At 37.9% G+C, this 27,669-nt stretch overlaps 3 protein-coding genes and 1 long non-coding RNA gene across 10 annotated transcripts in view; 2 read left to right on the top strand and 2 right to left on the bottom strand.

Moving 5' to 3' along the window:
• Positions 1-4,054, bottom strand: part of LOC127860137 (uncharacterized) — a 355,128-nt gene extending 351,074 nt beyond the window's left edge. For 4 of the 5 annotated variants that reach the window (XM_052397989.1, XM_052397990.1, XM_052397988.1 and 1 more), the window contains exons 1-2: positions 3,701-4,038; positions 2,023-2,373 (exon numbers count right to left, since the gene is read on the bottom strand). In XM_052397989.1, the coding sequence (XP_052253949.1) occupies positions 2,023-2,373; positions 3,701-3,722 (373 nt within the window). In that variant the 5' untranslated portion in view covers positions 3,723-4,038. Of the gene's footprint in view, positions 1-2,022; positions 2,374-3,700 lie in introns of all 5 variants that reach the window. The other variant, XM_052397991.1, reaches the window with a different exon arrangement.
• The window catches only part of LOC127860164 (protein CDV3 homolog), a 337,157-nt gene that overhangs the window by 282,775 nt on the left and 26,713 nt on the right, over positions 1-27,669 (bottom strand). The gene's annotated exons all lie outside the window — the stretch shown is intronic.
• On the top strand, positions 15,315-16,271 carry LOC127860178 (uncharacterized). The gene is made up of 3 exons (XR_008039619.1): positions 15,315-15,552; positions 15,770-15,840; positions 16,121-16,271. It is a non-coding gene; the product is annotated as an uncharacterized LOC127860178 (long non-coding RNA).
• Positions 24,438-26,803, top strand: LOC127860873 (iduronate 2-sulfatase-like). Its single transcript, XM_052399176.1, has 2 exons — positions 24,438-24,479; positions 25,394-26,803. The coding sequence occupies exons 1-2, from the start codon at positions 24,438-24,440 to the stop codon at positions 26,801-26,803; spliced, it is 1,452 nt and encodes a 483-aa protein (XP_052255136.1).

The following is a 27,669-nucleotide window of genomic DNA, read 5'->3' on the forward strand; positions in this document are numbered from 1 at the left end:
CAAGGCCACAAGGGCAAAAAAATTGTATGCACATGGTAAGTTGTTGTCTAGATACACATGCATACCAAAAATGAAAGCAATATCTGAAGGGACACAGTAGTTATGAGCCTTTTTCGAATCGCGGTCGCAGGAAAATCTCTGACCCGGCCCCACCCCAAGCCCCTTAACTTTTGACCCAGGGGTCAGATCAAAATTCCGTCACTGTCAACGTCGCACATATGCTCATCGTATCATGTTTGTAAGTTTCAAGGTACTAGTGCTAATAGTGTAGGAGGAGATAGTGGCCAGGACGAACAGACAGACGGACGGAGGAAATAACCACATAATCCCCACTTTTTCTCCGAAAAGCGTGGGGACAAATAGAGAGCGGACACTTAATACAGATCGACCGACCGACAGACAGACCATCAGACAAGCTCACTCCTATATACCCGCCTAAACTTCGTTTGTGGGGGTATAATAATGTTGTGGTTACTGTTCCCCGTCCAAGCCTATTATTTTGCTGCGACCCTACAACATTTTATTCAAAATTAAAAGAATAAAGAAAAACAAGGGACAAAATTGTCACAAAACCTGGTTTTCATTGTGAAAAAAAAATCTGATAAAGGGAGAAAACTCAAACTGAACTTTTGAAATGAACAAACAAAATTAACCCCCTTTGTAAGTTTGTTTTTTAAAAAAATCTATTTTTAGTCGTGGCGACCTTGACATTGGAGATATTGGCGTGATTCTTTCGTGCGACACACCGTCCCATGATGGTGAACAAATGTGCCAAATGATTTTAAAATCTCACAATGAATGACATAGTTATGGCCAGGACACGCTCATTTATGGCCATGTGACCTTGACCTTGGAGATATCGACGTAATTATTTCGCGCGACACACCGTCCAATGATGGTGAACAAATGTGCCAAATGATTTTAAAATCTAAAAATGAACGACATAGTTATGGCCCGGACAAGCTTGTTCCGCCCGCCCGCCAGCCAGCCAGCCAGCCAGCCAGCCCGCCCGCATTCGCCAATCTAATAACCAGTTTTTTCCTTTGGAAAACCTGGTTAAAAAATGTACCCCAGGAAAGGTTTTTAGCCACGCCGACTTTAACGGAATGCGATTTTTATGCAAACACCGTTAGCCTCAAGGGCGAGGTGCTTTATGTATTAAATGCATGGAGCGTCTACAATGCGGTGGAGAAATCATCTTCTTCATCAATTTTATTTAATGTGTTACGTAAAAAGTGCAACCATGCTCTGGCCACTTGAGTTGAAGCCATGAATTGACCATTTATCCTAATCTGCAGTTAAAATGGTTTATGTTATATTGCCTATGTATGTATTGGAAAAAAGCCGTTCAACAAAATAAAATAAAAAATAAAATGTTTTTCCTACCTACCTACCCTAATTTTGTTTGGCCCATATAAACCTGAACCAAAACATTATTTTGTCTTGGCCTAAGTGGGAAAAAATTTGTCTAGGGGAAAGTGCCGAAATTCGGAGGGTCTCAAAGAAGGAAAAAACAAGAGACAAAATTGTCACAAAACCAGGTTTTCAATTTGAAAAAAAAGTCTGATAAAGGAAGACAACTCAAACTGAACGAATTGTTTATAATTAACCCCCTTAATTCAAAATAAATATATTTTTAGTTGTGGCGACCTTGACCTTGGAGATATTGACATAATTCTTTCGTGCGACATACCGTCCAATGATGGTAAACAAATGTGCCAAATGATTTTAAAATGTCACAATGAATGACATAGTTATGGCCCTGACAAGCTCATTTATGGCCATTTTTAACCTTTGAACTCAAAGTGTGACCTTGACCTTGGAGATATCGACGTAATTCTTTCGCGCAACATACCATCTAATTATGGTGAACAAATGTGCCAAATGATTTTAAAATTTCACAATGACGACATTCGCCAATCTAATAACCAGTTTTTTCCTTCGAAAAACCTGGTTAAAACCTGCTTTCAGAATAAACTTGTTTTTTTTTCTAAGAAAAGACTTAATTGAAATAAAAAATACCATGACATTGGAAACTGTCTTTAACTTGGCACAGTCTGTCATCGCCATGAAACGGCAGTTTCACTTTGGCCATAGCAGATTGTTGCAGCCCATTCACGGCAACCACCCCAATCACATGAGGAGATGAGGTGTTCCAGTAATTTTTGGGAACACAGTAAATTGTTCCCTGTACTTCATCCAGTTTTTGCCAGAAGCATGTGTCCCCACCTGACAAAAACACGGGGGACGCAAACACAATGTAACTGCTGACATCTTGAGGTCCACCTTTTATGTTAAATGGAGGCTGCCATGACAACAGCAGTTCTTTGTTGACAAATTTCAGGGATAGGTAGTTTGGCGAGTTCATTATTTCTGAAAAAGCATAAAAGTATCTTTTATTCTCATAGGATTTAGTCAACTACTCCCATAAGGAAACTTAATATTTTCCTGTAATTCGAATGATTCATACAATACATAAAAAAAGATTTCAGAATACACTTTTATATAAATTAGTTTTTGCTAAGATGGCAACTCGACACAAATAGACAGCAATCTGAAATATATGACACAACAATTATAAGACATGTCTTAAACATGACTTTGAGTTGGTAGTTTAGGAATATTTTTTTATCAATATGATCTAAAGGTAGAAATGTGGTTCTTTAACATGAACAAACCTTCTTGTATTCTTTAAAATGTGTGACATTGATAAAATGTTATGTTGAAATGCATGATAAAATTATAGAGCGGGCAACCCCTATTAAAACAAGAGATGTGTTTGTCAGAAACACAATGCCCCCTACTGCGCCGCTTTATTTTAAACATTTTTGTTTTTGATTATATCCCTTTAAAAAATATTACTTCCCTCGTAAAAATGATCTTTACCCGTCAAATGATAAATATAAAATATCTCCCTTTAAAGCTTGTTACTTCCCTTGGATTTTTTTTTTACCTTTGACCTTGAAGGATGACCTTAACCTTTCACCACTGAAGATGTGCAGCTCCATGAGATACACATGCATGTCAAATATCAAGTTGCTATCTTCAATACTGCAAAAGTTATGGCAATTGTTAAAAGTTTTGGACGGATGGACAGACTGACTGATGGACGTACAGTTCAACGGCTATATGCCACCCTACCGGGGGAATAAAAAGAGCTTAATAGTCTGACATTTAAATTCCTATGGCATGGCTCTTGTGCATGAAGCAGACTTGCATGCAATGATGTGTTCCAAGTTATCTTGGAATCTTTCAATACATGCATTATTTCAATAGGGATAAAAAGGGAATGCAATGAGGATCACAAAGGCAAGGTTCTCAGAGAATCAATTGATGCGGGAAGCAAGACAAACACTCACAAGTCTTTGAGTAGGAAGACTGAAAAAAAATGTTTGCATTTAAGACTTTTTTCCCATCTTTGCGACGTTGCATTGACCCTCTAATTTTGTAAAAACATGAGTCGCAAACTTTTCAAATTGTGAACTACTTAAAACTGTGTTTATGTTAATTCGTTTCTCAACCTGTGTACAGGAAAAGCACTGATGTTTACCAAGAAATTACTTGTAAGTTCTTAGAAAGGAGACTAAAGCTGGAAACTTGCGCAAATGTGAGTTTCAATCAGCTAAAATAAGGCCACAAATTTTGACAAAAAAATAGTGAACTTTGATTTGTGTTCTTTCTGACATGAAGAATAACTTACCCTTTTCCTTATTTATAAGCATTCAGTTTCGGATAATTATCCAGAAAATGTTCCTTTGTGTGCAACATGTGGACTGCATTTTTTAATAAAATTGAAGTTTTATTCATTAAATTACATAAGGGGTTTAATTAGTATAGTGTAACCTATACATTCGCCGTGTTTAATTTGACCTTTTATCTATAACAGATCATATAGCTACTACCATTGCTATAAAAAACACACACAATGCATTCTAAACTTTGCAGGCTATACACATTCCACTTTCATTCTCAATTAAGGATTAATTCATATTTTAGTTTGCAAAAATTTTTACCACAAACGTAACATCGTGTACTTTAACCTAGTAGTTTGTAGCCTCAACAACGAATTATATCGACGTTATCGAATGTTGGTGCACAAGGTATTCCTCTAAAAAATAAACGTAAAAGCGACAACTTTAAGCGAAAATAAATGCAACATTTACAGAATTATAAGATAGATAATATTTATTTTGATTCGGCAAGACATAAACAGACAACACTAGCCATTAAGGCTTTTGAACTGACTCTATAAACATGTGTATTTATGTAACACATATAAAACAGCTAAATATGGAATAAAATATAGCAATATTAATTTAAGTTAATAGATATGATTAGCATGCTGAAAATAAATAAAAAAGCATAGTATAAAATTCTACTGGTCTTTATATTAGTTTAAAATGTTGTGCAGTAATGAGATGATCTGGATCTATACATAGATCTAAACACTGCCATAAAAATTCGCGGGCTTAAAAACTGAGAAGAAAGGAAACACAAAATGTGGGACCGCTAAGAAAAAGATCAAAAGCGAAATATCAGATCGAATCAGATTCGATGTGAACGCTTACACACAATCAAAGGTTGCATGTACACACAAGCACACATAAAACTGAAAATGTAAGCAAAGCAAACAGAGGGTAGTTAGATATAAGGCAAACAGATTACATGTCAAAGAAAATAATAATGAAGAATGTTCATGTACTGGCATCAAGCAAATAAAACTGACATTTCGAGCAAAGAGACCCCCATAACCATACATTGTCTTTAAAGCAATTTTCAGCAGAATCGAATAATGCGGTAAAAATGCTAAGTCATGAACAAACCAAGAACAAAACTTGACACAAATTAAAATCGACTGTTTTTGCAACTTTTTTACGGCCGTTACTACTGGAATGAAACATTTTTCAGTGCAATATTTTACTATAGTTCCTCAAGTTTATCATATTTCAGGGATTTAGTAAAGAACACATATTCATGCCCTACCACTATCTTCAAAAGATAAGATCAGAATAATAGTTAAAAGTGTTTAACATGCCTTCGACTTAACTATGATATATTTTTAGAGAGCTCCTACATGACACGATTATTAAGTATAATGTAACCTTTATATACACCGCTCTTGCATTCTATATATATATAGATGGTGACGTCACTACGTTATTCGGCAAAGCTGTTTAACGTCACTTTTGACCTTACCTGACCTTTGTAAGTGTCCAATAAAATTCTAATAAAATTTTCCGCGGCTAGACACGAATGAATACACTTCATTTACCCCATTGGATGATTTGAGCATACCACCAGAACATTGGAAATATGACCGCGTCTTTGTAACTGTTTTACTGCGTTTTCAGCATGAAACAATTTTATCTCTTATGAAAAGGCTTGATAGATAGAACAGTTTTACACTCAACTCTTGACATCAATACAGTTTGTGCGTACACCTTTTATTTTCAGAGGATTGCCAGCGCCAGAGAGTTTGAACTTAAAGGCTATGTTCTCATATTTAGTAATTACTTCCATATTGCTGTCTGTGTACTAGTATATTAAAGTTCATAAAAGTATCGTTTTTCCCTATCCTGATATCCGTTTTGGCCAAAACATTTTAATTTGAACATTAAAAATGTAAAAGTATAAAGTTTTAAACAAGCCGTCGTTCCAGCAGAAGCGTAGCGTCAATAATTGCATTCCAACCCGCAAGGTATCAGGGTCAGTTCGCGGCCAGTAAAATAATCGTTATATAATATAGACGCTATCGCATGAACTAGGTGAACTTGAATTTCCTTTAGACCAGACAATATGTTAAATGAAGATATTCAGTGATATAATTATGGTATGTTAATACTAGATTCTTAATGTGTTTTCAACAATACCATGATAAATATTATTTTTGATTAATTTAACAAGAATTATTCCACCATATTGACTAATGTATTAAGCATGAGCGCGATGGTTCTCGATACTGTTAATAATCGAATCAAATAGCAATGCCCGACAACCCACTAAAAAAGGTTTGTTCGAAGAACGCGCGTATAAATATTTCAAATATGTACGGATACTTCGCGTACGTGTGGCCGGTTGACTCATATGTTTAAATTTCACTTCCATTCATCTTTTGGTTTTCTGTTTTGCATCTATAGGTTAATGACCAGCAATATGTAATAATGTATAAAAAAAAAGCCGCGAAAACTCCGCGTAACATTCCGTACTGCGTGTGATGCAGCTAAGAACTGCATATACAGAAACATTCGCTTTCTTTGATCTCATTCATTGAACTCTTTACCTTTCACCAACTCAGTCAAAACAAATTTTCGTACAATTAAACTGCCGCGTACGTCCTTAAGCAATAAATCGTCTTCATGGATCAGCAGACACTCTGGATCAGCAGACGATTTATTATCTTACGGAGGAATATTACATATAGTTACTATAAAATTAATAGTGACAAAATAACGTACGTCTCGAGCGGGTCGTATTTCGTATTTAGCGGGCCAATGTAAATAATATAATAGAATAATTGTAACCGGTTTAACTTTAACTAGTTGGGTGTAACCCCTAATAGATTATAATGAGGGTATATAAGCAAGCGTATCATTCAGCACGATTTGTCTCGGTCAGCTGCTGGAGCGTGCGCGTCGCGACCGAGGCGAGAGTCGCCCGCAGAAGATTTTCTCACCTGTACATATTTCCTTATAGAGGGGAACTTCTGCGGGTGGCTCTGCTAATCCAGCAGAGTCCGTCACCCTCGAGCCGGACGTCTTCCACACTGCTGGGATTGCTGTCTTCTCCAAGATGCAGCGGACTTGTCACCCGCTGTTTATCGTCGAGAGGTCGCCGGCCCGGACCTGCCAGAGGTCCCGTCTGAAGAGGGCCGGGGGCGGCGGGACAGCGAGACCACCAGTGTGGGGGACATACGGGACGGACCTGGGTTTGACATACACCCAAGAACATCGAGGGGGTGGCTTTAAAGAGGGACCCCGGGACAGCGGTACTCAGTACGCTCAACGCACTGGGGAAACTGTCTCGGGGATGAAGACGACAGCCGGTGACAGCGAGAGGGGCCATAAAGGCAGAGCTGCTTGCTTGCACTCCTTTGGTGGAGCTGCGTACAGACAAGAATTTGTCTTTGAATTGTCAACTACCAGTGCACATTAAGGTCTCATTGGCCACCGTGCACTGGTATATTTGGATCTAAATTATACCTTTGGCGAATACCCGGGAAGCCGGGGTAAATTTGACCTACTTTGGCTCAAAATTAATCTTTTTCCCCTGAAAGGTCACAGGGGCAGGTCGGACCATAAAGACCTCATGAAGGGGCCGGTAGGACCTGGAAATAAACTCTGATTCAAAAAAAAAAAAGCACGATTTGCGGGAAAGCAGTCATCCATATTGGTTGAAGCAGTTGTTCTTCACTTTTATTCTGTTTTCTATAAAGGTATGTTGTATTTTAACTATGTAAATTTATTAGTAATATGCTAGTCTAGATGGCCATTGAATAGTGCTTTTGTCGGTATTGTATTTATCAGTTAAATATGGTTGTTTTCATTGACCTTGGTATTGTTTATGATGGCAGCATAATTCTTTGTATTTAACAGTCATAACAAAGATCACTTTCTTTTCTGTATGCTTGCACATATGAGCTAATATTGCAGTCACAGCACTGGGCATCATCTGCAGTCAAGACTGGGGTCATAAGCTGTCATAGGAGGCCAATCCACAATTGGTATGTCATGTTATTGGATGTATTTTTTATCAAGTTCAGATTTGTATCTTTTATTATTTTGATGATTAGCATTGGAAATGTAATGCTAGTTCGATCTATTGTAAGTTGTCGATCTATTGTTAGTTTTCGTGGTATTGTGCTACAATATAGCGAGACCTTATATTGACGACCACTAGATATGTATGAATAACATAGTATTTATTTATGATAACATACTTAAATGTTATTGTAAGTCTGTATCAATTTATATTATTGTAGAATATTGTTATTGTTATTTCAGGGCTTTGACAACTTTGCGACGCCTTTGTGATTTCTCTGAGACGCTTTAAATAATCTGTTTATCGGTTATTTCCAGAGATTGTATTACAATTATGTAATCATTAAAAGTTATAGTGTTGAGGGAAAACTAAATTAAATGGACATGTAATGAACCCAGCTTGCGTGTTGTCTGTATATATACATTTTTATAATATAAGGAACACAATTACAAGCCACAAATGGCGCCCAACGTGGTTATATTTTAGATTTCTCTCATTTAAGAACTGAACATTAATTTAAAAAAAAATAAAAATAAATGAGTATTGATGATTGTTAAAGATTGTGGAAAATCTTTGGTTGTATGGAGGACGTACAGCTTATTCGGTAGCCAGTGGTATGAACAGTTGGCGTGTGCAGTGGAGCAATCCAGGTGGCATTCTAAGCGATCATTGGGAGCAACGAGCGATTATTTGTTGGGAGCGACGAGCGATCTTTAGGAGCGAGTAGAACATCAGTGCCTGCAAAGTGACTGGAGCGTGTGACATTGACATTACCGTGTGATTGAGAAAAACACATTTGTATTTGTGAGTACCAATAGTGGAAGGCCATTATTTATTAAATTGCAGTTGAATTTCTTTATTTAATTGTAAATAATCCATTGTGGTCCATATGCTGTAAATAATTTGTTGTTGTTTTGAAACTTTTGTTTTTAACTGCAATTTTTTAAATATCCTGGGGAAAAAAGTATATTATTAAACAATTGATTGGGAAAGTGTCACAAATGCATGATACCTTAGCAATTTTAAAACATATTCCTTGGTGATGGTTTCTTTAACTAACAAGTCTATTTAGTAACTATTTGAAGCAACTTTACTATTCTTAAATACTTCGTAATATTGCCATCATATTGAAAACCTTACATACAGGGTATATTTGATTGGTTTTATGTTATTACAGTACTTTTCAGTGGCCAACAAGTTTATTTCAGAGGTGTTGTTTGTCTGGAGGTGGTGACCAGCATTCAAATCACACAGCTATTAAGTTAACGGGTAGTTAATTTTCAATCGTGCTGAAAGCTTCACTTGCTTAGTATTATTCGTTGGGGATTTGACATTTCATTGACATGTACACTGTGACCTTGTCAGAAAATTGTTGACAACTATTTGACCTTGACATTTTATTTTCAGGAAGTTCACAATTTTTGTGAGTTTATAACTCATTTAGTGTATTATTTGGCAGTTTTGCAGTTTAATTGTCAAATAAGTTTTTTCATTCGTGCTGTAAACAGTGGGAATATTAATTTAATATTAAACTTGTTTCCACAATTTTAGAGTTTCAGATTTCCAGAAAATTCTGTGTGTATTTTGTGAATTTGTCATACAAGTTTGTATTTATTGTACAAGTTTCAATTTTTATAAGTCTCTTTATTTATTAGTTGTTATATTTGGAAAAAATAATGACTAGTAGGTCACATGAAGAGGAGGATTCTGATAAGAGTGGACTAGCAAGTGGTGGATGTGAACAAGAGCGTACACTTACAACAAAGGAACAGAAGCTGCTAGATGCCCTCAGAGAACTGAACATGGATCCTCAGACAGAGAGTGGAGAAGATATAGGTCTTTTTGTGAGACGACTGACAAAGAAAACAGACGAAGAGAGGAAACCTAGGGTGAGTCCATTTGAGTATTCCATGCCAAGATTTTCAAGTTATCCAGAAACAGGGACCTACCATTTCCCCAAACTTTCAGCATTTTCTGGAGAAGACAACAAAGGGGAAGCAACCTGGGATGCCTTTAGATACGAAATACATGCACTGTTGACAGAGGGAACATTTACAGAGAAGCAAATTATGCTGGGACTAAGAAGATCAATGAAAGGTACAGCAGGTGATATTTTACGCAGATTAGGACCAGGTGCATCTCTACACGAAGTGCTGAAGAAGCTCGAGAGCACTTATGGTAACATAGAGTCCCAAGAGTCTGTGATGCGAAAATTCTACTCATGTACTCAAGGCGCAGAAGAAGTGACTGCATATGCTTCAAGACTAGAAGATCTCTTTGCCCGAGCCATAGAATTGAAGGCAATCAAGCGAGGAAATGATGAGATCCTGAAACAAGTTCTATTTCAAGGGCTGAAGTTAGACTTGAAACACATCGCCCAATACAAGTATGACACGATTGATGATTACGACAGATTCAAGATTGAGTTAAGAAGACTAGAAAAAGACCTTCAAATGACAGACAAGAAAAGGACCTGCAATGTTGCCCAGAAGCCAGAAAAAGAAGAAAAGTCAGAAATCAATGAATTAAAGGCCATGGTTCATGAGTTAAATAGGAAGATAGAAGACCTTCAGAAAGGAAACAACAATCCCAACTACTATGTAGGCAGAGGTATAAGAAGAGGCAGATTTCAACAACCACCACTACAAAGAGGAGGAAGAGGGATGTATAGACCTTCCAGACCACTGGGTAGTAACAATTTTAGAGGACCATGTTATGCGTGCGGTGATCGGGGTCATTTTGCGAGAGACTGTCCCAATGATATGCAGAAGGGAAAATACGGAAACAGAAATTTAAAAGAGTAAGTGCTCTTATTGAGGGATCGAATGCGGGCACTTCATCTAAAGATCCCAAATTAGTAGGAGAATCCAACGAAGCAAGCATATCCATCAACAACATTGAAACCCAAGCACTATTGGATACAGGCAGCTGTGTTAGTGTGATTTCCAACTCATTCTACACCAATAACTTTAAAGATATCAAGTTACAGCCTCTGACAGAAATTTTACATGTGGAATGTGCTGATGGACAGATATTGCCCTACTTAGGTTTCATTGAAGCAGATTTAACAGTTAAAGGTATTCCAAAGTCTGAAAATCAACCATGTTTATTTTTGATTGTACCGGATACAGCTTATTCTGCACGAACACCTGTTATTTTAGGAACTAATGTATTATCTGAACTTTTAAGTAAATGTAAAGGAAATTTAGGAGAAAGGTTCTTACAGAAGGCAGATCTGCATGTACCATGGTATCTATGTTTTAGAAGCATAGTACTCAGAGAGAAGAAATTAAAACAGAACAACAATTGTATAGCTATCGTCAGAAACGGAGTGCCACACCAAGTGATAATAAAACCAAATGAAACAGTGACAGTACAAGCCTACACAGACAAAGAAATGGATTATCCAGTCACATCAGCTCTCATTCAGGAATGTACAGAGAGTAATCTACCCAGTACTGTAGAAGTCAGTCCAGCATTAGTTATGTCTGGGAAGAAGAGTTTAACCGTCACATTGACCAATCTATCTACCAACACAGTATGTTTGGCACCGAAGGCTATACTATGTGAACTACAACCAGTAGAAGTCACAGCAGAAGTACTTGACAGATTAGAGGAAGAAAATCTAGACAGCAAAAGAAATAATATAGTAAAGGAACTCAACATTGATGAAGATTACATTTTAGATTCTGAACAAAAACGAGCCTTAACTGATCTGTTAATGAAACACAGGAGCATTTTCTCTACAAGCGACACAGATATTGGAAATTGTACATCAATCAAACACAGAATAGATTTGCATGATGAAAGGCCATTTAAGCAGAGACACAGAAGAATTCCCCCTGGAATGATCAATGAAGTAAGACAACATATAGAACAACTACTAGCCTGCAACATCATTAGACCATCTAAATCTCCCTTTTCATCCAACATAGTCCTTGTAAGAAAGAAGAATGGAAAACTGAGACTTTGTGTTGACTACCGTATGTTAAATGACAGAACCATCAAAGATTCATTTGCCTTACCAAGAACAGAAGAAATTTTTGACTGCTTAGAAGGGGCCAAGTACTTTACAACCCTCGATATGAAAGCAGGATATCACCAAGTGGAAATTCTAGAAGAACACAAGGAACGCACCGGATTTACAGTGGGGCCACTCGGTTTCTTTGAATTTAATCAGATGGCTTTTGGGTTATGCAACAGTCCCGCTACTTATCAAAGACTAATGCAGGAGTGTTTAGGTGATTTTAATATGAAAATTTGTGTTATTTTTTTAGATGACCTGATTATTTTCAGCCGCACCGTGTCTGAACATTTAGAACGGTTAGAATTAGTTCTTTCTAGATTGCAGGAGTGTAACTTGAAACTGTGTCCTGAAAAATGTCAATTTTTTAAACAACGTGTTAACTTTTTAGGTCACATTGTGAGCAACGAAGGCATAGAAACTGATCCCGAGAAGATTGAGAAGATACGAAATTGGCCAAAACCTCAAAACCCTAGTGAACTTCATTCTTTCTTAGCATTTGCAGGTTACTACAGGCGATTTATAAAAGATTTCAGTACAATTACAAAACCTCTCTCAGAATTAATTCCACACCCCACAGGCAAGAAAGCACAACAGAAGAAAGATGCCAAAGAATGGACATGGACAGAAGAAAACCAGCAGATCTTTGATAAATTGAAAATAATTCTTACATCTCCACCTATTTTAGCTTATCCTGACTTCCAGAAACCCTTTGAACTTCACACAGATGCATCAACACAAGGACTAGGAGCAGTTTTATACCAACAACAAGATGACAAAAGGAAGAGAGTGATAGCATATGCCAGCCGACAACTAACAAAGTCAGAAAAGAATTATTCCGCATTTAAACTAGAATTTTTAGCGTTGAAGTGGGCCATTACGGAGAAATTTTCAGAATATTTATCACATAGTCATTTTACAGTGTACACTGATAATAATCCACTAACTTATGTTTTATCTTCAGCTAAATTAGATGCCACAGGTCAAAGATGGGCAGCAGCAATTGGAGAGTATAATTTTGATATTTTTTACAGACCAGGCGTACAAAACACAGATGCTGATGCTTTAAGTAGATACCCACCAGGAAAAGTTTCAGACTCGAACAATCATGTAGTACTAGATAACAATGTGGTTAAAGTTATATGCAATTCTCTTCAAAGTATTGAATGTTATTTTGAGACGTTACCGTGTTTATCTTTAAATGTAGTAGACATAGCGGACAATTTTGGACAACCTTTGGCACAGATAGAAATGCGTGAAATTCGGAGAGCACAGAGATCTGACCCTATTGTTGACAAATGGAGAAGAGCAGTTATTGACAAGAGCCTACCACAACAAATACATAGTAAGCAAGACATTAACATGAAGAAGAACTTTGCTAATTTGAAGATCAAAAGAGGTATTTTGTTTAGAGATATTCAAGATCAAGGTACACATATTGAACAATTAGTGATCCCTGAAGTTTATAAAAGTGATATTTTGAAAGGTCTTCATACAGACGTAGGACATCCGGGAAAGGAACGAACGATGAAACTGATACGAGAGCGATTTTTTTGGCCAGGAATGTCTTCAGAAGTAGAGCAATACGTGTCTAAGTGTGACAGATGTTTAAGAAGGAAAACAGCAACTAACACAAGAGCACCTCTGGTAAATGTACACACAACCTACCCACTAGAGCTTGTTTGTTTTGACTATCTCTCATTAGAACCAGCAAAAGGAGGATTCAACAGCATATTAGTTATTACAGATCACTTTACCAAGTACGCACTAGCTATTCCGACCAGAAAACAGACAGCCAAGACGACAGCAGAAGCTTTCTACAACAATTTTATCATTCATTACGGTATCCCAACAAGACTCCATTCTGATCAAGGCGCAAACTTTGAATCTGATTTAATCAAAGAACTTTGTAATATCACCAACATGAAGAAAACACATACATCTGTATACCATCCACAGGGAAATGCCGGACCAGAAAGGTTTAATAGAACTCTACTAGACATGCTTGGAACTTTGGAAAACGAACAGAAAAGTAACTGGCAGAAATACATTAACTCATTAGTTTATTCCTACAACTGTACGCCTCATGAATCAACAAAATTTTCACCTTTTGAATTGATGTTTGGAAGGAAGCCTAAATTACCAATTGATGCTAAATTTGAAAGATCACAAGAACAATCGTGTAATAAGACAAGTCAGGAATATATTGAAGATTTGAAAGATAGAATTAAAACGACAAGAGAAATTGTAGAAAGGTATATTTCAAAGGCAAAGGAAAAGCAGAAACATTCATATGACCTTAAAGTAAGAGGAGCCAAGGTTGAAGTAGGAGATCATGTCCTGGTGAAGATAATGGCTCATGGTGAAGGAAAACATAAACTTGCAGACAAATATGAAGAAGAACTATATATCATAACAGAACAACCGCATGAAAACATCCCGGTATTCAGGGTTAAAGGTGTAGAAAGTGGTACACAGAAAACTTTACACAGGAATCATATATTTCCAGTGAAGGCTCGGGAAGATGTGGACAGAGAGAGTATACACGAGGTCCTAGAGCAAGCGGGAATTTCTAAAGCAATAGGAAAGGATGCATCCGGAGTTGGATTAATGAAGGAAGAAAATGAACCGTCCGAGAGTGACAGTTCCGATGAGGATTGTACGAGTTTTATACATGTTCCTAGAACAAGTATTTGTGGGGACGCCCACAGACACGAGGAGAAGATTATTAACAGACGAATGGACACGAGTGATGTTGTACATACTCAGCCCATACCCGCTGGAGAAGAAGTGAGTGGAAAAGAGAGGGAGGAAAACGCGATAGAAAATGGCTGTCCGGCTGTAAAAGCTGGTAGGAATACGGATGAGGAAGAGGAACAAGTGGGAAGGAGTGAAAGTATCGCAGAGACTGGGAATGGATCCACAGAGCCAGGAGTAGAAACCGAACAGAACACGACTCAGGACACTGCACTGCAAGAGCAAGATTCCAACAATGCAGCGCAAAGAAAGAGAAGACAATTACCTCTACAGCCTGTTAGAAAATCTGAACGGCATAGAAAATTACCAACTAAATATGATGATTTTCATATGTTTAGTTTAGTAAACAGACCTTTTGACAATAGATTTCATGCTTTAGAAGTATTAATGTCTTTAGGAATATTAAAGAGTATGGAGTGTGAAATCGCCAGAAAGATAGTAAATGCTATCATGAAGTAAATGTTTTATGAAATTTGTATAGATGTATTTTAACAATTTTTATGATTTTTAGATATTTGTGAGGACACAATTCCTTCAGAGAGGAGGAGAGATTGAATAATTGTTTGAATAATTGTTTAGGTGCTGTATTTAACAGTAATGTTATAATGTATTGTAAATTTGTTGCAGATAGACAGGTACATTGATGCTGCATCTGTATTTATTATCAAATAATTACTGATTTTTTTCGTTTTTTAGGTTTTATCTATAATTATTGTGTACATGTATATATATATAATGTTAAGTGCGAATGCTGTTGCACTTTAACTATGTTTTATATGTTGACAATGGACAAAATGAAGAATGAATATATATACGTTATGACTATGACGGGACGTCATTTTCAAAGGGGGGAAATGTGTAACCGGTTTAACTTTAACTAGTTGGGTGTAACCCCTAATAGATTATAATGAGGGTATATAAGCAAGCGTATCATTCAGCACGATTTGCGGGAAAGCAGTCATCCATATTGGTTGAAGCAGTTGTTCTTCACTTGTATTCTGTTTTCTATAAAGGTATGTTGTATTTTAACTATGTAAATTTATTAGTAATATGCTAGTCTAGATGGCCATTGAATAGTGCTTTTGTCGGTATTGTATTTATCAGTTAAATATGGTTGTTTTCATTGACCTTGGTATTGTTTATGATGGCAGCATAATTCTTTGTATTTAACAGTCATAACAAAGATCACTTTCTTTTCTGTATGCTTGCACATATGAGCTAATATTGCAGTCACAGCACTGGGCATCATCTGCAGTCAAGACTGGGGTCATAAGCTGTCATAGGAGGCCAATCCACAATTGGTAAGTCATGTTATTGGATGTATTTTTTATCAAGTTCAGATTTGTATCTTTTATTATTTTGATGATTAGCATTGGAAATGTAATGCTAGTTCGATCTATTGTAAGTTGTCGATCTATTGTTAGTTTTCGTGGTATTGTGCTACAATATAGCGAGACCTTATATTGACGACCACTAGATATGTATGAATAACATAGTATTTATTTATGATAACATACTTAAATGTTATTGTAAGTCTGTATCAATTTATATTATTGTAGAATATTGTTATTTTTATTTCAGGGCTTTGACAACTTTGCGACGCCTTTGTGATTTCTCTGAGACGCTTTAAATAATCTGTTTATCGGTTATTTCCAGAGATTGTATTACAATTATGTAATCATTAAAAGTTATAGTGTTGAGGGAAAACTAAATTAAATGGACATGTAATGAACCCAGCTTGTGTGTTGTCTGTATATATACATTTTTATAATATAAGGTACACAATTGCAAGCCACATAATAACATAATAATATTAGCCGGGCCGATTATTCATATCTGAAAAAAATCGGATCACGCAGCTTTAACTGAAAAAAATGGCGCCCGCATCCAGTCTTAGCCAACGGTGATCAATAAAATTGAGCAACAACTCAACGAAAGCATCGGACATAATTATAATGACACGTAGATCATCTAGCACACAATGTGGATTATACAAATATCGATTGAAACTGAACTCTTCTTTTCAATAGATTGATGTCTCTATTTGTGCTTGAACAGGATTCATCAAACAGAAAAAAATTATAGTAAAACTAAAAGACAAACTTACCGCGATTACTATAATCAAAGACATATAGTATACGTGTTTGCCATAATCCGATGTTTATAATAAGAAAATATCAACGATGTGCTTAATTCATCCGTTTTGTTGTATTGATTTGAACTCACACGTTTTTAACGATTGCTGTCAACAATAAAAACACGATTTACATAATCGATTGACTTGAAAGAGGGATTACAATAATTTTATTCCAATCGGAGCTTTCAATTATTGATTACAAACACACAATCCAAAATACGTTTTGGATTTGTTCGGCGCACAGACTCTAGATGAGAGGGAGAGAGATGAGGGGGGGGCAATATACGCTCCGTGTTCGACGCTAAAACATTATATATATTGTTAAACATCTGAATTGTTATCTCTAAAATCCAGATAGTTCAGCTATCACTGTTGTGTTTCGTCGTATAAATTGCGGCACATGAGATATATAAACGATAACACCTGGCAGAGCTGGACCGGACGTCTATAATCGGCCCTGGCCGCATATGGCCCTCGGCATATCTGAACTCTGAACTGAAAAAAAATCGGATGACGCGGGTTCAAATGAACAAATTTGCGTCCGCATTCAATAAAATTAAGCAACAACTCAATGAAAGAATCGACCCTAACTATAATGACACGTATCACACTATTTGGATAATACAAATATCGATTGAAACTGATGTCCTCTCTACATTAAATTATTTATTGCCTCTATTTGAGCTTTAAAGGGATCTTTTCACGCTTTGGTAAATTGACAAAATTGAAAAAAGTTGTTTCAGATTCGCAAATTTTCGTTTTAGTTATGATATTTGTGAGGAAACAGTAATACTAAACATTTACCATGGTCTAATATTGCCATTATATGCATCTTTTGACGATTTTAAAACCTAAAAATTATAAAGCGTTGCAACGCGAAACGATTGAATAATTTGGAGAGTTCTGTTTTTGTCGTAAAATTTTGTGAAACTACGAAGATTGCTTATATAAGGTATAAAATACGACAAGTATGTGTACTTGGCGGAATAGCTCAGTAGGCTAAAGCGTTTTTACTTCAGGACTCTGGCAGGACTCCAGGGGTCACTGGTTCGAAACCTGCTCCGGGCAATGTTCTTTTCCTTTTTTTAATGTTATTCTTGATTTTTTACTGGAGCTTTTACGATCCAATGTTTACATTTATCAATATAAAGCATTTAATGAATAAGTTAAAAAATGCCAAAATCTGTGAAAAGGCCCCTTTAAGCCCAAACAATATTCATCAAGCAACAACATTTATTGTAAAAGACACACCTTGATTACAATTATAATCCTATGTTTGTAATAATAAAATAACAACGATGTGCTATTTCGTTTTCTGTTGTTCCATCCATGTATCTAGATTGATTGGAAATCACACTTATTTAAACGGTTGTGTCAAATGCTAACCGCTGTCACCAAAACACGAAATCCAATGACTTGTCTGAGCGATTGCAATAAATTTATACCCATCGAAGATTCCAATTATGCATGACAAACACACAATCCGAAATACGTTTTTGATTCGTTCGATGCTTAAAAAATATTAAACTGTTAAATAAAAACCCTTCACGCCCAAATATTTTTCCCTAAAATCTGGAGTCTAGCTAAAACAGATTTGTTCGTTTCATCACAGAAATTACGTCACATGAGATACGTCATTTATTGATGGTTGTGCAATAAATTTTAGAGAAGAGACAAAATAATATGATATGTAATATAAACGATAACACATGACAGCGCTGGGCCTGACGTCTATAATCGGCCCTAGCCGCATAATGGCCATCGGGCCGTTATGTCGGCAGCGAGCCGATTATAGACGTCCGCCCCAGCTCTGTCGTGTGTTATTGTCTAATTCCTTAGATATATAGTCAATGTTTCACGATCGATTATACACTTGTTATGCTGGTACATGGTAGATTGGAGATATCATGATAATTGATGCTGTTGAGAGTGTAAATGAAGGCTTGAACTATAATATTCGTCAAGAGAAATGCAGTGTAATTATTGCTTTATCAGTTTTTACTTGATTTTAGATTCTCGCTCTAATAGTTTATTTGTTACACCGTGCATATCTAAATATCGGACCCTCTTCATCGGAGAGGTCTTCCAGTAAACGAAAAGAGGTTTGTTGCACCAAACGTTGTATCGCTTCAAGAACAATTCGCATTACGAAATATACTGTCAAACACCACATGGCGCCACCCCAAACATTTTCAGTGCAAATTATAAGCGATCACAATATTAACGTGGGATGCAGCGGTACATCTTCGCGATCCTTTTCTTTCTCTCCTCCTCCACCTCATCTACATGTCCACGTTCACTTATCAACATGAACTTAGCAATTGCCATATCTGCACACTTGAAAAAAAAGACAACTTTTATGACAAAACTCTAGTTTAAAATTGCATAATGTTATTAGATTCTGACAAGCTGTATAATGATGTCATATTTGTTACATGCAAATGTGCTCTTTACATGTTTGTGCTCGTGACACGCCGTCCCCACACGGTGATCAAGTTGAAAAATAAAAGAAGAGGACCATGTTAGCCCCTGAGTTGTTCACCTGATATGGGGCGGTCGAAGATTTGACTTTTTGACATATTTGTTTTACCTATTTGGTCAAGCTGTAATTCAGACTAAAATTCGTCGCCATTGATAATATGATGTGTTATGTTAATTTTACATTAATACATATATAATCACACTAATAAATGATAAATTTCGAACTCAATTGAAGTAAAATTTAATTGTGATTGCTACTATTATTTATTTTTTTCAAAATTACTTAAAAAATAGACATAGTACAAACAAATGTATTGTAAATGAAACAAGAGGGCCACGATGGCCATAGTTCGCTCAGCTGAGAGGAGTCGGTTCATTCAATCTTTACCTAATGTCAAACTTGACCTAGATATTGACCAGACAAACATCCTGGTCAAGTTTCATCATTATTGAACCAAAACTCTGGTGTAGGGAGTGTTTTTGTTTTTGTAAGATTTGAAATGGTGACCTATACTTTGAGTTGACCCCCCTTACCAAACATCAAACTTTGCTTACACGAACTTTGTATAATATAATGAAAATTTGGACAATCTAAGGGCAATAATTGTGGAATTAATAATGTGATTATGCTCATCATCAAACTTGACTGAGATCTTTCAGCAACTTTGATAAAGAATGCTTGAGAAATGTGAATGCTAGAGTGTTTACAAACCAAATGTGGACGGACGGACAGCGGACAAGGACCAATCCTAAAACCTCACCTGAGCAATCAGGTGAGCTAAAAAGTGTGTTTCACCGATCTGTGCCATTTTCCAACTTGTCCAAGAAATCAATAAAACCAATGTATTGACTAAGTTTCACGATGATTAGGCAAAATATGTGACTTCTATAGTGTTCGATCACAAGGTTTCTTTCTATATAGTCACATAAAGAAAACTGCCCCACCACCCTGGCAGCCATGTTTATTGACTTATCGGGACCATTTGAAAACTAATCTGAGATACATATAAAACCAATCTTTTCACCAAGTTTCATGATGATTGGGCAAAAAATTTGACCCCCTGGCAGCCAAGTTATTCAATTGACCGGAACCATTTTCCAACTCAACTCTCGTATCAAGAAAACAAATGTTCTTACCAAATTTCATGAAAATTGGGCAAAAAATGTGACTTCTAGAGTGTTCACATGTTTTCACTATATACATATAGAGAAAAATGCCCCGCCCACTGGTGGCCATGTTTTTTCACCGATTTGGACCATTTTCGAACTCGTCCGACATATCAATAAAACCAATGTTTTGATTAACTTTCATAATGATTGGGCCAAAATTGTGACTTCTAGAGTGTTTACAAGGTTTCTCTATAGCCATATAAGGAAAAATGCCCCGCCCACTGGCGGCCATGTTTTTCAACGGACCGGAACCACTTTTGAACTCAATCAACATATCATTAAGACAGACATTTAGACAAAGTCACATGAAGATTGGGCATTAAATGTGACTTCTACAGTGTTTACAAGCTTTTTCTCCTTTTTTAACCTAGTGCCCTAGTTTTTGACCCAGCATGACCCAGTTTCGAACTGGATCGAGATATCATTGGGACAAATCTTCTGACCAAGTCATGAAGATCGGACAATAACTGTGGCCTCTAGAGTGTTTGCGAACAATTGCGGACGGACGAAGGACAAAGACCGGTTACAAAAGCTCACCTGAGCGATCAGGTATAAAAACAAGAGCTGTCACCATAGGATGACATATGCCCCCTATAAACGCTTTGATAGAAGTTATAGCATTTTCGAAACCTAAACGCAGATTTCGAAACCAAAACGCGGACCCTAAGTTTAAGGTCAATGTCACAGGGGTCAAAATTTTTGTGCGTATGGAAAGGCCTTGTCCATATACACATGCATAGCAAATATGAAGGTTATATCTCAAGGGACATATAAGTTATGAGCATTTTTCGAAACCTAAACGCAGATTTCGAAACCTAAACGCGGACCCCAAGTTCGAGGTCAAGGTCACAGGGGTAAAAAATTGTGTGCGTATGGAAAGGCCTTGTCCATATACACATGCGTACCAAATATGAAGGTTATATCTCAAGGGGCATAGAAGTTATGAGCATTTTTCGAAACCTAAACGTAGATTTCGAAACCTAAACGCGGACCCTAAGTTCAAGGTCAAATTCACAGGGGTAAAAAATGTTGAGCGTATGGAAAGGCCTTGTCCATATACACATGTAACCAAATATGAAGGTTATATCTCAAGGGACATAGAAGTTATGAGCATTTCTCGAAACCTAAACGTTAAGTGTGACGTAAAAACGGACAGACGGACAGACAGACAGACGGACAGACGGAGAGTCCGATCACTATATGCCCCCTTTTCTTCGAAAGCATAAAAACATCCAACCTCGAATAACAATTAACACATAAATGATACACAAAACTACACTGTATTATTATGAAAACGTTAATAATCAAAGAGGAGTAATTACTGTAAACTTAAATGCAATATTTAGAAGAGTTGTCTCGCATGTTACATGACCTTAATTCATAATTGTTTACGAACCTTTTTATAAGGAAAACTGTCCCGCCCCCCTGGCAATCATGTTTTTCAACTGACTGGAACCATTTTCAAACTTAACTCACGTATCTAGGAAACAAAAGTTCTGACAAAATTTCATGAAAATTGGCCAAAAATGTGACTTCTAGAGTGTTGACATGTTTTCACTATATACATAAAGAGAAAAATGCCCCGCCCACTGGCGGCCATGTTTTTTCACCGATCTGGACCATTTTTCAACTCGTCCGAGAAATCAATAAAAACAATGTTTTGACCAATTTTCATGATGATTGGGCAAAAGTTGTGACTTCCAGAATGTTTACAAGGTTTCTCTATAGCCAAATAAGAAAAACTGCCCCGCCCACTGGCGACCATGTTTTTCAACGGACCGGAACCACTTTTGAACTCAACCAACATATCATTAAGACAAACATTTTGACAAAGTCACATGAAGATTGGGCATGAAATGTGACTTCTACAGTGTTTACAAGTTTTTTCTTTTTTTACCTAGTGACCTAGTTTTTACCCGGTACGACCCAGTTTCGAACTCAACCGAGATTTTATTGAGACGAAGCTTCTGACCAAGTTTCATGAAGATCGGACAATAAATGTGGCATCTAGGGTGTTTACGAACAAATGTTAACGGACGGACGGACGGACGACGGACAAAGACCGGTCACAAAAGCTCACCTGCTTAATCAGGTGAGCTAAAAAAACGCAATAAATGTAAATTTTAACGTATTAACACATGTGTTACTTAATGCTGTCACTAAATTTATACACGTACACGTGTACATAAACATGTGCTTCTTTGAATTTATTATATTGTATTTTTTACAAGTTAATTTTGTTAGAAATGTTTGGATCAAAAGATTATACGGATTTCACTGATATGTGACTCATTTTGATCTTTACGAAAATAAATATGCTTGAAATGTACTTTTGCATTTTAATTAGCCTGAATTCAAAGTGTAAAAACAATTTGATGTATCGTCTTCAAACTGCTTTCTTTGTTTTTGTATTAAACCAAATATATTACTTCAGTTCTATTTTCATTCATGTATAATAATTGTTTTTTTATGTGCTGTTCACATACTGCGTCCACTATGTTTAATTCATTTGGCAAAAAGTAATGTTTACATGCTTACAAATAGTTGTAGTAGTTGTTATTGTAATTTAATCACTTAAGAAGTGTGTTTTAAGATTTTATCTGGTGATTTCGCGTTTGACCTAACTTCACTCAAATTGTCTATCTAGTTCAAATTTAAATAATCTAAATCATAACCAAATTTAAATAATCTTAATTTAAATAATCACGTCAAAATTGAGCCAAAACATTGGCCTTTAACAAACATATAAAGTAGTTTTCTATGCATGCCCATTGATACAAAACGGCGGATATCAACTGATCCCAATGCCTCCCTGTGAGCACTTACTGCCCAAGTAAGCTCATACCTAAACTAAGTTACAGTGCTTATACAATCGGAAGGTCACAATTTCGGGACGTTAGTGCGCTTGAACATACTGACAGGAGCCCTTTGTGGAATAATGATATGTAATTAAATCGTGAACCGTATGCACACAAAAACTTTAAATGATAAGAATTCTGTTTCTGAAATCGTGAATTCAAAGTTTTAAAAAATTATAAAAGAAGTCGTCCAATTCAAAAGGTTCGGCTGCGTTTACATTATAGTACAAGACAGTCTGTGGCATGCGGTGACCCAATGGTTAAGGCGCTCTATTATTACGGTGGCACAGATGTAACATATGCTGCTTTTGTTTAGTTATGTTATACTAGTATTTCATTTAAACCTAGTTATAAAAGTTAGTTACTTGTGGGAACGACAAAATGAGTCATGGGTACGAGAAAACTACCTCGTGGAAACGAATCGCGGTAAGTCGTGGTAACGGCACACTTAACTCATTAGAACAACTTTGTACCTCATGAAAACGGATAACTAACTCCTTGTGATGACTTATTCAACAAATCAGAATACACACATATTGATAGGTTTTTATAATCGCGACTCTGTCCGAAATTATATTACATTCCATTGTAGCACACATATTTAAGCATGCGGTAAACAGCATGTTACACCGCCATGGACGGCCCCAAGCTCGCTCTGAAAAAGGAGGAGAGTTGTTCGTAGGGTTTATTTCCCTATCCTGTCGAAACCTTATTGCTATTGAAAGGCCAAACAAAATAACAACATAAATCTAGGACCCAGGAGAAGGTGGACCTCCAGCTGGAGGAGTATGGCGCCGGACGGTGAAAGCCTCTAAGGCCGCAGACCATCATTTACACCAGGACCACAGCCACCATCGGTACATGGCATGTCAAACCCATGTACGGACCCTGGAAGACAGTCCAAGTGGCCGCATAGATTGGGGGTAGGTAGGAGGATGCAGCACACATTCAGGGAGACCTTTCCAAGTCGGTACAGAGAGCGCTTGTCGGGCTGGAAGCGCACGGACCACGGATCATGAGGGCCTCTTTCCGCACAAAGAAGAAAAGGATCAACGTTAGCATTATCAAGTGCTACGCCCCGACTAACCATAATGAAGAGGATGAGAAGGAAAACCTTTATAAGACATTGTCAACCATCATACAGGACAGACCAACGAGGAACATCATAATTCTAATGGTTGACTTCAACGCCAAGATCGGCAGTGACAAATGAGGATATAAGGAGACCGTGGGGAGGCAAGGGTTAAGGAAGATGAACGACAACGATGGGAGATTCGCCGACCTGGTGCCACAAGTAACCTGTAATCATCGGAGGAAGCTGTTTTCAATAACAGAAGGATAGACAAGTTATCATGGGCGGGCGTCACCAGTTTCTTCACTCTGTACGTTAGCAGACGTGGTTTCTAACCATCATCTCCTTGTTGCCTGATTGAAACTGAAGCTGAAAAGGGTTGAACAGGGTGTCCAGCCAGCGTGATGAATAGACCACACAATGCATCCAATACGACAAGGCAATATCTCACCTGGAACCCGCAAAATAAAAGGAAGAGAGGGCGATCAGGCGCCGAAACCTAGATGCAATGGACACAACCTGGGGGCATCCTGAGAGACTTTCCATAATCGAAACGCCTGGAGAATGCTGGTTGGCGGCCTATGCCCCAGACGGGACGACAGGCGAAGATGAGATGAATCAGCATGAATTTGTATTGGAATATTAGGTCGTTACCACGAGTTAGCTGACATTCTCGATCACACGAGTCATTCAGTCGTTCCCACGATTAAGATATGTAGTTCCCACGAGTTAGCTATGTCGTTCCCACAATTCACTTAGTCTTTCTCCCGAATAAGCTATGTCGTGAACACGACTTACTCAATCCGACGAATGGCTTAGTCTTTTTCCGCGAGTTAGTTATCTCGTCATGTGGACGGTCTAGTCAATAAACAAGCACATGTCACATATATGCCACCGTAGTTCACACTAAGATATAATTGAAGCCATCGCGTATCAATCTATTCAAGATAAAAATTCGTAGTTCCAATTCTTAAATTCTATTGTAACAAGGCCACGCGACGATGAATGTCGTATTGGGTTTATGCTTCATTACTATATTATTAGTGTACGTAACATGCGCCGCACCCCGAACTGGACCAACAAACGTTTTGTTTATTGCGATTGATGATCTGAGACCGGATTTAGGATGCTACAAGGGTAAAGACTTCCCGTCAAGCGATGATCCTCGGATACACTCTCCAAATATAGACGCTCTGGCGCGCAAAAGCCTGCTTCTGAAAAAGGCGTACGTACAGCAGGCTGTATGTAGCCCGAGCCGTACGTCCTTCCTGACGTCACGGCGACCGGATACGACCCACGTATACGACCTTCACACATATTGGCGAAAGGTGAGCGGGAACTTCACTACGTTGCCGCAGTACTTCAAAAACCACGGCAGGATAACCGCCGGTATTGGGAAAATATTCCACTCGGGATTCAAGGATGACCCGATTTCGTGGACGGAGCCGTACAATCGGCCGGATCACTCTAGCTACGAAGATGGTAAAACAAGTTGGATGTTCCTGAACGATTCCCAGCTTGCGAACGACCCGCTTGTAGACGATAAAATCGCAAAGGCTGCCGTGATCGCTCTGCAAGACTTTGCAACGGGTGGCAAATACGCTAACCGCCCATTCTTTCTCGGGGTAGGTTTTATGAGGCCACATTTGCCGTTTGTGTCGCCGGAAGCGTTTTCGCATTACTACCCGGCTAGTTCACTTCACCTTCCAAGCAATCCTTACGCACCAATCAACATGCCGGATGCCGCATGGTGGAAAAGTCCAGAGTTGATCAGTTACACGGACATTTCAGCTCTGCACTTCCAAGGGCAAGTCAACGAGACGCTTCCGGATAATAAAGTGCGCGAATTGAGAAGAGCGTACTTTTCAGCTGTATCGTGGGTCGATTCGTTAGTTGGCGTCGTTTTAAACGAACTGGACCGATTAGGGCTTTCGAATAACACTGTCGTTTCTCTGCTCGGCGACCACGGATACCAGCTTGGAGAACACGGCATGTGGAATAAGCATACGAATTTCGAACTAGCCACGCATGCGCCGATGATGATTCGGATCCCCGGCCTCACAGACAACGGAATCATTACAGAACGCGTGGTGGAATTCGTGGACCTATTCCCAACGCTGGTGGACGCTGTTGGTTTACCGTCGATTCCGGTCTGCCCCGAAAATTCCTTGAACGTCCTCACGTGTACGGAAGGCGAGAGCCTAATGCCGCTGGTCCATAACGCAACAGCGGCGTGGAAACACTCGGCGTTCTCGCAGTACCCGCGCCACAAGCACGGCGTCGACATCATGGGTTACTCACTGCGCACGGACAAATACAGGTACACGGAGTGGGTGGAATTCTCGTACCAGACCCACAAGCCGGACTGGACCAGAAATCACGGCACGGAACTGTACGACCACACTACTGACCCAGACGAGAATCACAATGTGGCGTCCGACCTCGCGTTTGCAGATCTCGCGAGAAGCTTGTCCAACCGTCTGCACGCCGGCTGGCGTCACGTTAGTCCGTCCATCAACAACCCCTCTCCGCCTATAGTTGGATGAACTTCAATCTTATAAATGTTACTGGATGAGCCACACATATAAGTTGAAAATAACAATTAAAAGCGTTACACAAATATCGTCGGTATTCAATGTATATATATATATATATATACATATTAATTCTCAACTATTCCTAACACTTCCTTAGTTACTAGATCTTTATAATTACATCGCATAAAATGTTCACGAATTTTCAAAGACAATTTACTCTATTATATTGGCCTTGTTATTCACATGCTTTACTTGTTAATTCTGTGTACACAAATCATGTCAGGCCGGCCAGCTCTGTTCGTGCTGGACTACGAATCCGATGATCGCGGGTTCGATCCCTCTAGCATTACATGTGTGGTTAGTGGTCATTCTCCCCTCATTAATCTCATATCAAGCGCTACAGTTGTCAGTTACTGGCATAAGTGTGTGCACTTAGTACTGGTGAACCTGAAAAACTGTGAGCTCGTTAACAACGCTGTTTTATAAGAAAAAGTACGTTGAAAATGGCAAGTCCAACACAAAAATAGATGTAAACATACGCAAAGGCTTTCTACTTCATTCACTCAACTAAGAAATTAAATGCGGAGACGTAAATCATATTTATTCATTACCCATTTAAATATTGATGTCACCAGAGAAATGAGCCTCGTTCTGACAAAATTGGACTTAATGCATGTGCGTAAAGTGTCGTCCCAGATTAGCCTGTGCACAGGCTTATCAAGGACGACACTTAACGCACATGCATTAAGCCCAATTTTGTCTTTTGTCAAAACGCGTCCCAAATGAATACTTTTTATACGAACTGCTGCACTTGTGAAAGTTTGTTTTTTTAGTCATTCGAAAGTAGTGCCTATTTCAGGACTGTGTTCATTTCT

This window comes from Dreissena polymorpha, chromosome 15 (genome assembly GCF_020536995.1).
Source record: "Dreissena polymorpha isolate Duluth1 chromosome 15, UMN_Dpol_1.0, whole genome shotgun sequence".
In the NCBI taxonomy this organism is placed as follows: domain Eukaryota; kingdom Metazoa; phylum Mollusca; class Bivalvia; order Myida; family Dreissenidae; genus Dreissena; species Dreissena polymorpha.